The sequence below is a fragment of the Aedes aegypti genome, chromosome 2 (assembly GCF_002204515.2).
Source record: "Aedes aegypti strain LVP_AGWG chromosome 2, AaegL5.0 Primary Assembly, whole genome shotgun sequence".
In the NCBI taxonomy this organism is placed as follows: domain Eukaryota; kingdom Metazoa; phylum Arthropoda; class Insecta; order Diptera; family Culicidae; genus Aedes; species Aedes aegypti.
In genome coordinates this window covers 191,899,632-191,915,596 of record NC_035108.1, presented here as the reverse complement: position 1 = coordinate 191,915,596, position 15,965 = coordinate 191,899,632, and the positions used below count along the sequence as shown (strand labels likewise).

General features: G+C 35.7%; 1 protein-coding gene across 5 annotated transcripts in view; it reads left to right on the top strand.

Annotated features, from left to right (window-relative positions):
* Positions 1–6,978, top strand: part of LOC5566151 (PDZ and LIM domain protein 7) — a 123,547-nt gene extending 116,569 nt beyond the window's left edge. For all 5 annotated transcript variants that reach the window (XM_021843523.1, XM_021843525.1, XM_021843524.1 and 2 more), the window contains 2 exons: positions 5,598–5,739; positions 5,970–6,978. In XM_021843523.1, coding sequence (XP_021699215.1) covers positions 5,598–5,739; positions 5,970–6,110 — 283 coding nt within the window. In that variant the 3' untranslated portion in view covers positions 6,111–6,978. The remainder of the gene's footprint in view (positions 1–5,597; positions 5,740–5,969) is intronic.
* The last annotated feature ends 8,987 nt before the right edge of the window (positions 6,979–15,965 follow it).

The window sequence follows — 15,965 nt, the reverse complement described above, 5'->3', positions numbered from 1 at the left end:
ATCATCTGTATCTCAAAATCCTTATTAGCTAGAAGGTTGGTGTCTTCGGTAAAACTGTTCAGCAGAACAAGTGCTATCACGCTTTTTTCCGTTACCAAGAGACCCTGACCCCTCCAGGGGAGATGTCTCTCCCAAATGTTGTAAGACCAACTAACCGCATTTACTTCTAAATTTATTTCGAATTAATTGATATATTAGTCTCCGATCTATGGTCATTTAAAAATTCAAGATCCGTCTCGGGCTTTTAAGGGTTAAGTGGAGAAATATGATTCTATATAATTGGTATACCATGAGACAAATTCAGAAAAATTGGTCAAGTTGCAAAATAACGTTTTCTTTTCAGCACTTGTTTACATTTGTACATTTATCCAACGAGGCTCGCCAATGTGAATAAATACAACGAGTGTTGGAAAAATTGAGTTTTGCAACGAGTTGCATACACCGTTTTTTGCTATTACGAAACATGCCGTTTTAGCTGAATTATGTATATAAGAACAAATAAACATTTTAAGAGAACCTACATGAGCATACTCCAAAAAGAGTGCTGAAAATTAGCATTTTTCAGCACTGTTTATTTTGGTAGGAAAAGTAGGCCGTTATGTTGGTCATAACTACTTTTTTGTAAGTTCCTAAAAACATGTACAATATTTCAAATCTTTTTTCTCATCTAAATTGTTTCAAAAATTGTTTTCGATTTTATTTTAGTCAGTTTGATGAACCTACCAATAACAACGGATATCTGTTAACCTTCGGGCTGTCGCGCTGTTGTACTTTGTACAACAGTTGTGATTTATATGCTATCACTTTGCAACAATGATATCTATCGACACCAAGCCAAAATGTAATTCTCGAGAATCTTCTTAAGAACAATACTCGACAGTTTTAGCTTACAGTGTGGCCCTTTATAAAGCGGTAAAATCAACAAAAGTAAATAGAAGTCGCATAATAATGAGCTCACTGACCATTTAAAAGGATGGTGTCTGTGGCAAAGTTGATCAGTAATTTAAGAACTATCATTGTTAAAGCAAGTTGATTCAAAATTTTGCCATTAGGCGGCGCTAGTGAGAATGAAACTTTTGTTTTGCAGATATCTCAGGAGCCTGACCACTTAGAAAAATAGCGTCTTCGGCAAAGTAGTTCAGTAACTCAAGGGCTATCATTATTCGCGCCAAAAGAAAACATTGTGCCGCCAAGCGGTACTTGTGAGCATGAAACTTTTGTTTTGCGGATAATTTAGGATCCTGACTTTTTAGAAATATGACATCTTTGGCAAAGTTGCTCAGAAGCTCGGGGCTATCATTATTTTACCCAATCTCGAACTTCAAGGATTAAACAAAAAAAAGCATTTGAGCTACTGAACAACTCTGCCGATAACGCTATCTTTCTAAGTGATCAGGCTCATGAGATATTTGCAAAACAAATGCTTTATACTCACTAGCACCACCAGGTGTCAAAATTTTGAATCAACTAGCTCGAACAATGATAGTCCAGAAATTCTTCAGGATCATTGACGACTTATTGTCGCGTACGTCACTGAGGAATCACTTGGTCACATCGCGGAACCTTAGCTATGTGACCAAGAAGCGAGATTTTGCAGAAAATTATGAAATTTCCTTGGCTGCTTTTAAAATTTCTCCAGAGTTTCTTCAAGGAATTCTAAAATAAATTGTTCTCATTCCTCATGAAATTCTCATGATAGCTGTTCGAAAATAATGTTGAATCTTAATTTTCATTTTTGAGCAAAATTTTAAACGATGTTGGAATAGAAATAGTTTCAATAGCTTGACATGTTTCTGCAACGCGGAATATTTCAGAGTACTTCATAGAAACGTCAAAATCATTACTTCTTTTAAATGAAAAAAAATTAGGTAAAATTTTGAAACGTGTTCTAGACTTTTAAAATACGCAAAATTGAACAATAAATACAGTATTTTGAATATCTATAAGATTTTATAAATTCAGGAAAACTGTGCAACAAATTTCAAAATGCTGTATTTTTTCAGCACAGTCAGCATATATCCAACGACGCTTGCCGATTTGGATAAATACAACGAGTGTTTAAAAAAATGAAATTTGTAACGAGTTGCATACAACATTTTTTGCTATTACGAAACATGCCGTTTTAGCTGAATAATTTATATAAGCACATATACACATTTAAAGAGAACCCACATGATCACACTCCGAAAAAAATGCTGAAAATTAGCACTTTTCAGCACTGTTTATTTTGGTAGGAAAAGTAGGCCGTTATGTTGGTCATACACCTGAGGGGTGCGGTCTTACACATTTTGGTCGTTCAATTTGAACACATTTTTATCCACCAGTGCTAACCGTTGTTTGTTTGCTTGTATCGCTGGAAACCATTTTCAAGGTGCACACATAAAATGCTTCACACTAAGTTTCTGCAATTTGATGAGGGCAATAAGTTCAATGAATCAGCTGAAACAAATAGTTTCTTACCGTATGTTAGCTAAATATATTTCACAAAAGTTCTGAAAATATTACGCAACAATAATACCAAGTTAAACAATTTCTTGAAACAGTTGATTTTTTCTATGTCACATGAAATGTATAACATGTTTAGCGTGATGAAATAATGACCGCACACTTCTAGGCATACTCTAGGGGGTGCGGAATTGAAGATTTAGATTGTTCAAATTGAACACAATCTTTTCCACGAGTGCTAACCGTTGTGTGTTTGCTTGTCTCGTAGGAAACCACATTCATATATTTTTTGTTTTGGCATATTTTTTTTTTGTATGAATAAAGTTATTTCATAAGAGGCTGAAACGCATAGAGGTATGTAACGCCTTCATTTCACGATGTTCTCCATTTTGTACTAAATGCTTTTACTTCTGTAAATGCATCCAATTATGGTTCCACAGATATGCCAATGAATGTAATGATTTATACTTTTACGTAAGAATCTATGTCAAAAGGTTGAAATGCCAGAAGGTCGAAGGATAAATGTTCGAAAGGACAAAAGGTCGAAGAACAAAAATGGAACAAAAGGACGATTTTTTTTTTCAATAATGGATATAATAATAATTTCTCACCCACACGCCAAAAAAATTGTGCGGCTAAAACTACAATTTAAGGGGGTTAACTTAAGCGCTCGCGAAATGCGCTTGATATCATGTCTGTAGTCGAAATCAGATTGTTGTAAATTATTTCTGTCTAATGTACCAGTTATGTGGTGGGATATACCATAAACATAGTAAATTGGTCTGAAATAGCATGGTAGTTTCGAGAATGGGCGTATTCTGCTAAAATGGCAATTTTTACCACAGATTTTTTTCCCGTGTAGCAAATCATTTTCGACCTTTTGGTCTTTCGACCTTTTGTCCTTTTGGCGTTTTGTCTTTCGACCTTTTGTCCTTAAACGCAATATTTGTAATTTTTTGTGGAATTGTAAAAAAAATACAGCTGGCTGTATTTGCACATACTGTCTGTTGCACCCATTATTAAATTTATCGCAATACTAAAAAAAATATTTTCAAATACACGAACAGGTTTCCTAAAAATTAATCGTAGATAAATCTTTCAACTGTAATCAATAGCATTTTGTTTCAAAAAATATAAAAAATAAAACCTTCATTGCAAAGTTCAGCAATATAGCGACTTTCCTCCGTCAGCTATCAAAGTTACCCCGTTTTGCAGTAGGAACATTAAAAATTAACTAGACAATTTCTCTGCCAATAAATACAAAATTGTAGGGGAGGAGAGTTAACAATGTTATAGTAGGAAATATGTTGATCATAGTTATGTATCGATGGAATTCAATGAAAAATTATACAACGATGTTTCCTCACCACAGGAGATTTCTTGTCGAAGGTTTGGCTTATCTACGAAAAGTAATAATTAATTATAAGTCAATAGAAACGTAAATAAATATCAGTAAAATTGACAGTAAAACTGCTGAGATATTAGGTATCCGAAGTGTACATCCAGCTGCCAGCTCTTGATTTGTTACGAATCTGTTAAAACGGTACACCGATGTTAACTAAGAAATATTCATCTTGCCAAATGTTTGAAACTGACCACATCATATAAATCCTTTCCTAATCTACAATTCTGGAATCAATTTTTGAGAAATGAATAACTTGAACAAAGTACTCCTTTGCCAATGGTTCTGGTTAAGTTCGTTTAAGAATCGTTCTGACTAAGTCATATAACTTATTCTTTGTTGACTAGTAGTGAACATTTTCATAATTTGGGTTTCTAATTGCAAATGCATTAGTTGACTAATAAGATATGGTTTCGTCAATATATTTACTTAAAAAAAAGTGTATATTATGCCTATTAGACTGGCCCATCTCAGTATGGAAGAAAAATAAAGTTGTATAATTCCACGGGGCACCCCACAGAATTATTCCTTAGGGTTAGAGGAAGACTTCCTGAAAATTTCAGCTCATTTGGTCGTTCCATGAGCTGGCGCATTTGAATTGAAGTTAATATGGGATTCCCAGCTCAAACATATGGAAAACAGTACATCATCTACTGTTTGGTTCAGGAAAACTGTTGATCGCGTTCAATTGAACCCAGAATGTCAAAAACTCTACTTGATACCATAGCGAATAATATTGTAGAAGGTTGTATCATGATTAAAAGTGATAAAGTTGGTGTTTTAACTATCTGAAGTAGATCTGCAATACAGCTCTGCATTTCTTCAACATAGCATGATGGTTACCACTAGGTGCATCATAGCCACCTATGACGCTGGGCGAGCTGCTGCGCAAGACGCATGTATATATGTGACTGTACGGGAGTTCTGATCTAAGTCTTACTTTCAACAACTGAAATGTTAATGAAAATGAGCTTTAATCCAGATTCAACCTTCTGCATTTATGTTCATTAGGGTATCAGCTAGTGTATTTGTCATTCTGGGCCCAATTGAACTCGATCAATTAGTACACAGAACGAAACAGTGACCAAGGGTCAATTTTCAATATATTTGAAACGAAAATCTCATACAAACTTCGAATTGAATGCGCCAGCTGGTGGCGCAACCAATTGAGTTGATATTTTGAAAGACCTATTTTCTTACCCTAAGGCACATGTCTAGAGGGTGCCCCGTTGAGTTTTACAACTTTTTTGTTTAAGGGCCAGTCTAATGCCTAAATGAGATTTAATGTTTAAAATTTGTATTCATTGAAAGAAAAATACTTATTTGTAGTGCTAAGATGAATTGACAATTGTTGAACAGTAAACAAAAAACAAGTTTTTATTTTTACTTCAATTTATGATCTACCATATTTTCCGACTAACCATCAATATTCCCTGTGTGTTGCAATCGTATTCAAAGCTTCCACCTTGTTTTATGTGTATCTTGACATGTTACAAATAGTTCAAGTTCGTGACCTATTTTCACTAAACAAAATTGATCTTAATTGTTTTCTTTCTCTGTTTTGTACGTTCATTTTCTCGTTTACTGACTGCGTAAACCCAACGCGCATTCTGTCATCATACACCTCCTACTTTTCACCCTCCACTATGAAACCTCCAAAACCAAACCCTCTTCATTCCGAACCCTGAAACACACGAAACCACCCATTACCATTAAAAAAAAACCTTGATCGCAAACGATACTACAACAGCTACAAGAAAACCGTCGTCTTTGATCCAAGCAAGAGCGAAACCTACCGTGCCCTTCAGGAGGGAGTTGGCGAGGGACTTCAGGAAGTGACCACGCCCGTCCAGCCCCGTGCCTTCCATGGAAATCGTATGGTACCAGGAAAGGTGAGTTCTGCACCCACTACTGAAAATATTTAAAAACCCGGATTAAAAACAATACGAAATTTTGAAAAGTAAACAAAAATATAAATACCTATGTGTATAACGAAGATTAGGAAATGTGGTGTGATTTATGTTTAGAATGAATGTCATAAGTGAATTTAGTGTCTCTTTAAAAAAAAAGTAAAAACAAAAATCATAAAATTGGAAATAATTTCTGATCTGTCTTTTCCTAGAAACCAACCGCGGCCCATCCAGCTCCCCAGCCAGAATTCGCTCAGCACGTCAACTCGATGGGAGAACCGAACGAGAAGATCCACCAGAGTGGATCTTTCAAACGTTTAATGCATCACGTTATGATGGAAACCGACTATTAAATCAGTTGAACGCCCCTAGCGAAGGTAAATGTCGGATTCCTGATTTCTATTAAATTATCATTTTAGGATAGGTCAGAGCAGATGAAAGAAACTTTGTTTCATTTTTTTTATATATCTCGAGAACTATAAGAGGAAGAATAAACGCTTTTAAATATTACTACTCGTATTGTCCATTTGGAGCTGTCTTTTATGGCTAAATGAAGTATAGGGCTCCAAACTAACGAAAAAGGCAGCAATGATAGAAAGAAACAGAATATTGGAATGCTTCCACAAGCAATATTTACACTGTTAAATGAAAACCAGAATCAACGTAACGAACGCTTCTACTGTAAATAAAGTAACATTGTTAAAAATGTTTTTGTTGTCATTTCACCTCAGATAAACATATTATACAATCAATTAAATATTTTAATTAGGATTATCAACGAGCTTCACTAGTTTCTAATTTTGTTATATTTCGAAAATCACAGCACATTGTTCCGCAAGGCAATCTTAGGAAAATGGCATCGAGTGAATGTTCTAGTCAATTTTCGTTACACTTTGTCCCATCCGAAGGAAACTGTTTTCTCCGATGCGGGGAAAGGTAATCGAAATTTTAGTTAATACTACATTATTTCAACCGTAGAATTCATTTATATCACAGCTAATGATAGCAATCGAAATCATATAATGACACAACGTGTTAAATTATTTGTTGTGAAGAATCACGAATGAAAGAGACGACCATAGGGTGCAGTCAGAAAAGTGAAAGTTTCGAGAATATGTGACGCATTATTTTGTTAAAAAGGATAAGTTAGCTATTAGCTATTGAAGGCTTTTTGTGACCAGAAAGGTATCGAAATCTAAATAAAACAAAGTTTAAAAACCATGAGTTGATGTTTAATTCATGCCGAAATTTCTTCCAAACTACTTTTAAAGCGTAAATCCGCATCATTACAGAGAAAAAGTCAATAATTATGCATTTAAATTATTCGACTATTTCGATCATCTAGAGCAGTGCTTCCCAAACTTTCTCAACTTTCGCCCCCTTGAGGCCCACATTTATCTGGAATCGCCCCCCTGATATTTGATTTCAATATTTTATTTTATTAAGTGCTGTACATCAAAAAATGTCTTCGACTCGCATATCTACAGAATCTATTCAATATCCACAATAACTATTATGTACATTTAAAAATATTTTCTTGCATATCGATTTCTCAAAATGGTTAGGAATGATTTACTAAATGCAATGTATAAAGCAATTTTAACAATATTTAGCTTGCTTTACAGGCTATTGAATCAGTTTTCGATACAAGTTCGGCCAAGTTTGAACTAATTGAGTGTAATATATGCATAGGCACCTACTTGTGGCGTAGTTGAGGGATGATTTGTTAATGGTGGTTTCATACTGATTTATCTCTTATTCCTAAAATTACTGCAATAATTTTCAGAATTTGTGATTAATAAATGTTTGACGTTTTTGGGAACGATTTTTTTTTTTATTCAATCCAAAAACACCAAACAAATACATGACAATCCATAATGTTTTTCAACTCATATTTTTTGTAACAACAAGAAATTGATGTGTACCATTAGAAATGATAAGAAACCGTGAAACCAAAACATCAAAATGGGCACTGTAGATTTTATTTTTCTGTAAAAAAGCTGGATGCCAATGAAAGAAACATTAGCTTCCTAACCTCAGAGTTCCCACATGAAAAAAATCCTTATATAATATATTGGGCATTTGCAAAAAGTTCTAAAAATTCTCAGATTCATGTTTTGTACATTCAAAATATGTTGTGTTTTAAATGTTATCTGTGGCTAATCATCCGACCTTGTGAAAATCTCAAGTACCGGCCATACTTAAAACTCACATGATATTAAAAAACCTGAATGCATAACTTGTGCTTGACAATTATAAAGTGTAGTCTATCATTATTTTAAAATTACCCTGATTGGAAACATATCGATCCAAGGTAAAATATTCCTGGAATTAGTTAAGTTTTGAATTGATTAACCTTCAGATGTGTGTCCTTAAAAGATTATGAGTAATTATTTTCAAATACTCCCGTGTTAACCTTTTCGCCCCCTTTCTGGATTTTTCGCCCCCCAAATTCTGTTTTACAAATTTTCGCCCCCTTGGGCTTAAAAATCGCCCCCCGGGGGGCGAATTCGCCCACTTTGGGAATCACTGATCTAGAGTCATGCAATGCTATGGCTTACTCCCTTCTTCGTGGCATCTACTCTGTACATTTTTATAAATTTGTTTGAATTTCTATTTTCGGCCAGAAATCTTATTCTCTTTCGGGAGACTTTAAAACCTCAATAGCAATCAAAACTTGTTTTTTGATGAAATTTCTACAGAAATCTAACCATTGTTACCATTATACAAGAAAACAAAATACCTATCGTTTAGTTTAGAGGCATAAGGTTTTGTCATACAAGGAAGGGGAATAAGTGGACTATTAATTGTTCCAAGTAAATCAGGTACCTAGAAGACTTCCGGAATGAGACAATGTGATTGACAATGCTTGGAGTTTTTTTTTTAATTATTTGAAGGCTCAATCACCGTTAGGCATATCGGAATTAAACCAATTTGGGATGTTATTGCTCTTCTGGTTAACTCTTAACATTTGAAACCCATAAAAATCGTGGTTGGCTTAGGTTAAGGTCTTTGCGTTGACGATTCAACGTGAAGTGGACACAACAACTCAAAATGAATGAATTTTTAGATTTAGCATCTGCTAATACCGTGATGAATCAAAATCCGGATGGTATCAATATCCGGACACTCTGACAATGTTTATAAATTAAAGGAAAAATTAAATGTTGTTCTGCCAGTTTTTAATCACATCAACTATTTATGATACTTCTGATCATTTTACTGTTTATTCTAATCTAGTAACCATTGCCAAATAATTCATAAAATGAAAACAAGTTACGCTGCTTTGGCTGGACGTCATTTCTTCGCAGCGCAATTTCATTCGGTACCGTGATGCATCAATATCCGGAAGCTTAAGATGCACCAAATGTTCGAGCTCAATTCTCACGTCACATGAATAATGTGAGATTTTTATACAGTTAGTTTAGGATCACATCTTCACAAAAACGAAGAAAAAATCATTAAAAATAGCCAAAATAGCATGTGAATCGTTAAAATAATTAAGCAATTCTTGTCCTTAAACCCGGACACATGAATCAATATGCCGGACACTCATGAATCAAAATCCAGACAACGTTATTTATATTGATTATATCTATATCAAATTCATTACAATCAACTAGAAAATGATTTTTCCGGTAATGTTCTATGTATAACATTATGCTGTATAATATACTATAATTAACAACTTTATTTTTAATTACAAAATTTTTACCTGCATTCATTGTTTGTGGTTCGATGCTAAAAATGTGTTGCAGCGCCACAGACACAATGGCGATTATAAGCACTTTTTCTGCGCAAAACAATTGTCTTATCCTTGATTACATTAATTTTCATTCATAACTTTTAATTTTTCTCATATATTCCTCAAAAACAGTGCTTTTCACTTCAAATATATTGCGATATCATTTTTTGTCCGGCTAGAGAAACACTGGCTCACAAAACCGGACAACGTCTGTTTGCTCTTGATTTAGTAAGTTTTCTTACCGAATCACTATTTTCTCACAACATATTATATAATTAATCATCACATTCACTTTTCTGTACCAAACAAGCAGTAAAAATAATATATATCCCCACATTCGTGAATGAATCAATTCTGATAAGTCAATTGGAAACTTCGCAATATGAACTTGAGCGATGCAGGAAAAAAGCAAAACTGAAGTTGCGAATTTGTTTTCATTTTTAATATGTTTATGGCAAAGCTTACTAGATGGAAAATTATCGTGAAATGACGAAATAAGTTTAAATCTAAAGATACGAGGCAATATAACAAGATTATTTTTAAATTTCATCTGTAAATCAATAAATATTAATTGAGTGTCCGGATATTGGTCCCGTCCGGATTTTTATTCAACACGGTAGCAGTGTTGACAAACGCACGTCGAGTGTTTATCCGTGAAAAATATATTTTATTTTCGTTAATATTCAAGTGATTTCAACTCAAATAGAAATAAAACGATAGTATTTTTCTATTTAATAACATTACAGTCATGGAATATGGTGTAAATGTGTACTGCGGGGTGTGAAAAGAGGGTGTCCGGGATTATAACCAAATGTCTCAAATCCGGATATTACATTATATCTCCTCGTTAAATTGAAGTGGACAAATATTTAAAATGTGATAGTGAAGGAAAACTAGTAAAACAACTATATAAAGCAACATGAATGAAAATGAAACGGATTATGGGGAAAAACTGTGTGATTTTTTATTAGTACCGTTGAACTGTAAGGAAGTGCAGTGCAGGGAATTCAAATACAAATTTCACTCATCATTCCTGCATTTGAAGCACTGTGAGTCGCATAAATACTTCAAATTGTAAGATATATGGTATGTAATTGAAATCTAACATAATTTTAGTGATTTTTGCACACACAATTGTCCGGATTTCGATTCAAAAGTGTACGGATTTAAAGGCAACACTTGCTGCAGTAGGGTGGGGCTTATTTCCAAAAATCTTCCGTAATCAGGATTTACAAAGTGGAAAATGATCATCGGTCCCAAAATAACATTCTGTGAAAAAATGAGAATTTTTGGTGAAGGTTTAGAGGTGGCGCATAGGGCGTAAGTGCAGTTTTCCCATTTTAGTGAACTCAGAAAAAAATTGGTATGCTTTTCAGCTTGTTTTGGTAATTTTAGGACCCTTAAGGGCAAAAAATCACCTCAAAATTGCAATATCTCCACTCCTTTAGATGATATTTGACGTAATATATTTATGCATGCGATTTTTGGCCCTTGAATAGGTTACGCTGACTGATTAGGGAGTCGATGCCGGTTATGGACCCTTTGCGTATTATGGACCCCCTACAGAAAAACATAAAATTAACACTCAAAGCAACTTTATTACTATGAAAATCCACCGGGGGAACTTCGATTACATTGTTAGTCAGCAGTTTCAGGCAAAATATTTAGTTTGAGACGCATAAATACAGATATTTGAACAGTTTTGTAAATGAAACCACACAAGAGGGTCCATAATACGCATTTCCAGGTGGGTCCATAATAGGCTCGTCGGCAGCGAGCCGGATTACATGGGAATCAAATGGAGGGTCCATAATACGCAACGTCAAATTTGTAAACAATCCTATTATGGACCCCGGGAGGGTCCATAATAGGCATTCGGACAACAGTTTTTGCAATGCATATTTCGCTGGACAAATCGAATGATTTTGTATGTTTCATAGACGTACTATGAAGTAAAGACATTGAATTTGTTATTAGACTCCACAAAACGTATATGCGTCTGAGATATCATTGCGGAAAAGCGTCTAGAATGATTCTCAGCTACTAAGGGGCATTGAAACCCTACTATGAACCCGAATAAGCATATGAATAGCTGAGAAGGATTCCTATGCTAGTAGAATGGAACAAAGAGCAAAGAAGAATGAGAGAAAGAGCAAAGAACACAGAAGAATGTAAGGTGGGTTGGGTTAAACAGGTGGGAGGGTGTAACTGATGATATTATATTAGAATGAACTGCGGAACCGTGAAAATATCTCGGTTGAATGTATGAGATGATATTATATAGTCGGCGTTGAATCAGAGTGGACCAAGTGACATTTTGCATATTTTGAGAAAAATGGGTTTAAAGTCTAACACTTTGTAATTTTTAAACTCGTTAAAATTTTGGTTCAATATTTCTACACATCATTGTGTTACTTTCAAACAATATAATGTGAAGTAATAATCCCGAAAAAACATAATCTAAACCTCTAATAGAATGATTTTTTGATGGATTATGTGCACTTGGTTCACTTCGACTGAACTAAAGACTACCGTTAAATGACTTGGTTCACTCTGACTGAACAATGGTCAACATGGTCAAACTGGGTGCATATCTCTAAGATGAACAGATTATCAATATCCTTCGTCATCAGTATAGTAAATTCTTCAACATTCCATATCTTCAATACCAAAATCAGTGGCATTACGATGGCTTGAAAATTAAAGTTTTGCGGGTCAGGGCATTGAAGATCAGAAATATTCAAAAATGCGTTCAGTCAGAATGGACCAAGTGAAAATCTTGACTACCGGTCAAAATATAGTGGTCTAATGATCAGATTCTAAGACACTACATACAGACACCATAGAACTGCCAAAAACTACTATCGGACAATCAGTTTATTGCTTTTTGACACTTAGTCCGCTCTGTCTGTACAGCAACTGGGTTTAGATTCATTTCTTAGGTGCACGGATTTTGGTCCCGCACGATATATCCTTATTAGGTAAATCCATAAACGATTTCTGCTCTCTAGCAATAACACTTCCTCCTATAATTTCCACAGGAATTTCTGGATTATGATGCCATTTCAGAAATTATTTGCGTTTGAGCTTCATACTTCACTTTCGCCACAACACCTTCAAACTTCAACTTCGGACAAACAAATGCAGTTGAAGTTCAATATATCGTTCTACACCTGTATTTGAAATCGATGTTATAAACAACAGCATAAGGCAAAAATCAGTAGTCAAAATTCAAATAAGTGCACGAGCTTTTGTAGGGTGCAAGAGATAAAGCACTTCAGGCTGAAAACCTTTCGAATAAAACCAAATATCTAGGATGTATATTTTGCATCAGTCCCTTTCGATAAATTGCTATCAACATTCTGGGAAAAAAACAACCGAACGATCACTAAACTAAAGCAGTAAAGAGTATTTATGGACATGCATTTATCTATACCTACCAGGAGAATAATGATGAAGCTTCACATGGAGTTGAGGACATTTTAGCCGTTACTGCAATTTTTCCATAAAGAGTAATCTAAAATCGTTTGCATGGGTCCAGAACTAGAGATGGGTAAAAAATTGATGCTCTTTTCCTACTTGAAGAAAAATTGCTCGACATATTTCTGAAGTAGGTAATATTAAACTACCCTTAATATCAAAAATTATTAACCCTTCGAAGAGGGTCAGTTTGTCTCAGTCACCATCTGATACTGACGAAGGATGGATATGCTCCCCAATGCACGGTCCTCCGTGCGGCGTCTTCTGGTGGCTGGGCATTTTTTGTGGAGGGGCTGGAAATCGAACCCATAACCTGGAACTTTTCTCCTTTGCGTAAAATCAAAATTTTTCAAGATTCCTCAGTTACACTAAAGATATCACTAGTTTCACCCTCCCACCTGTTTAACCCACCCAACCTTACATTCTTCTGTGTTCTTTGTTCTTTCTCTCATTCTTCCATTGCTCTTTGTTCCATTCTACTAACATAGGAATCCTCCTCAGCTATTCATATGCTTATTCGGGTTCATAGTAATCAGTCAGCGTAACCTATTCAAGGGCCAAAAATCGCATGCATAAATATATTACGTCAAATATCATCTAAAGGAGTAGAAAGATTGCAATTTTGAGGTGATTTTTTGTCCTTAAGATTCCTAAAATCACCAAAACAAGCTGAAAAGCATACCAAAATTTTTCAAAATTCACTAAAATGGGAAAACTGCACCACCTCTAAACCTTCACCAAAAATTCTATTTTTTTCACAGGATGTTATTTTGGGACCGATGATCATTTTCCACTTTGTAAATCCTGATTACGGAAGATTTTTGAAAATAAGCCCCACCCTAATCACGCACCTCATTATTTCGCCCATCACGTGCCCGTAACGCGGGTAGATCACCTTTTCGAGGTGCGTTACGGGGTAAGATCTACCATATTGTACTCTTGTTGTATCTGTTCTTGTGAATACTTATGAGTTAGGGTCGGCAGAGTATAAGAGATTAACAAGGCACTAAGACCCACCTATTTGTCCTAGATAATGAGGAGGTCGAAGTGAAAAAATGGCTCAATCAGCATCTGATTTTGGTTTCAACTCATGAGACAATTTCTTTCCGAGTTCAAGAGTTTATCTTTCGATATCTAGGAGTGAAACGATTCCGAATCAGTGGAGTAGCAGACCTCTTAACTTCTAAAATAAGATTTTTGTTTCAAGGAATTTAAATGTTTCATGGGATGAAACTTGTTCACAGTTTCAAAAAACGACTTTGAACCTTATAAGTAGAAACAATAATTTGATACGCTAGAGTACCGATGCAGGGTCAAAATCAGCATCATTCAACCAGCTTAGTGGCCGAACCTGATTAAGGGGCGCGCTTTTGAGAGTTTAATGGTGACAAACTGTTTTCTCCAAAAGGTATAAATAGCGGTATCTTTTTCTAAAGAGGCTCTATGCAAAATGGTAAAGAATGATATTTGTATAAAAAATGACTACTTCATTATTTCTAAATAGTAATGGAGTATAACGACATGCACTAAACAAAGGACACGGGTCTACCACAAAAGATCAAAGAAAACTGGTCGCAGTGGTTCATACCTAACAGAAACAGAAAAAATCACGATAAAAGCTGTGCCCAGCTCATGTCTGTTGTCGCAGCTCATGTCTGTTGCCGCAGCTCTGTAAGATGGTATAACCATCCCTTTCCAGCAAACCTCCTGCAGCGCTACGATGTCGAACTTACGGACCCTCAATAATTCGGAAAGAATGCGGATACTTCCCAATAAATTTTTTTTTTTTTTTTTTCTATTTCATTTATTTGAGGCTCAATCGCGTTTAACGCTTTACGGAGCCGAAATTCATTTTTTGTATTGTTTACAAATCATTCACTTTTTTGTACTAAGATTAGTATGGGATGGAGCCAGGGTACTCGTGGCAACTCGAGGTTAATGGTCACAATTTTTGGAAGGAAGGACATGGTGAGGATTGGGTTTAGGGTTTTCTGCAGCACATCCGGGAGGTATATCGTGGTATTGCGTTGAACGTGTAGTGGCGTTGGTACCAATTTCTTGCCGGTATTCGTCTGCCGGATGGCCAGGATCCTCAATCCAACATACAGGGGACAAAACACAGAAAAAAAAAAAACTGGAGAAGAGAACACAAGAGAATTAAACTTTTATACAAGACAAGCGGAGGAAATCGTAAATTGCGACCATATAAATGAAATCGCGGGTGCCCAACACATCTCTAACTGGAACATAGGGTTGTCTACCTCGGGCCGCAAGGGTATCCAAAAGTTGCGCTCTGGAGGCGTCCATATCCGGGCATTTCCAAACTACGTGATCGATGTCATCATAACCATAACCACACCTATTACAAACATTGCTCAGCGCGAGGTTAATCCTGTGCAAATGTGTACCTAGCGAGTAATGGTTGGACATAAGTCTTGACATCACGCGAATGAAATCTCGACCTACATCCAAACCTTTCCACCACGCTCGCAAGGAAACTTTAGGAATTATGGAATGTAACCACCGTCCCAGTTGGCCATTTAGCCAATCGCTTTGCCAACCGTGAAGAGAACTTTGACGTACTAAATGAAAAAATTCATCGTGTGAAATTTGTCTATCATAAATCTCACCTTCCTCAGCGCCCACCTTTGCGAGAGAGTCCGCCTTCTCATTGCCATAAATTAAGCAATGTGAGGGGACCCATACAAAGGTAATCTTATATGATCTTTCGACCAGTGCACACATCTGCTCTCTTATTTTTGTAAGAAAGTAAGATGCATGCTTAACATGTTTCATCGATCGAAGTGCCTCAATAGAACTGAGGCTATCCGAAAAGATGAAGAAGTGGTCTGCGGGCATGTTTGAGATCATCCCCAATGCGAAGTTGATTGCTGCCAGCTCAGCAACGTAAACCGTGCAAGGTTCCTGAAGTTTTCGGAAGGCGGAAGAGTTTTCATTGAAGACACCGAAGCCAGTGGATCCA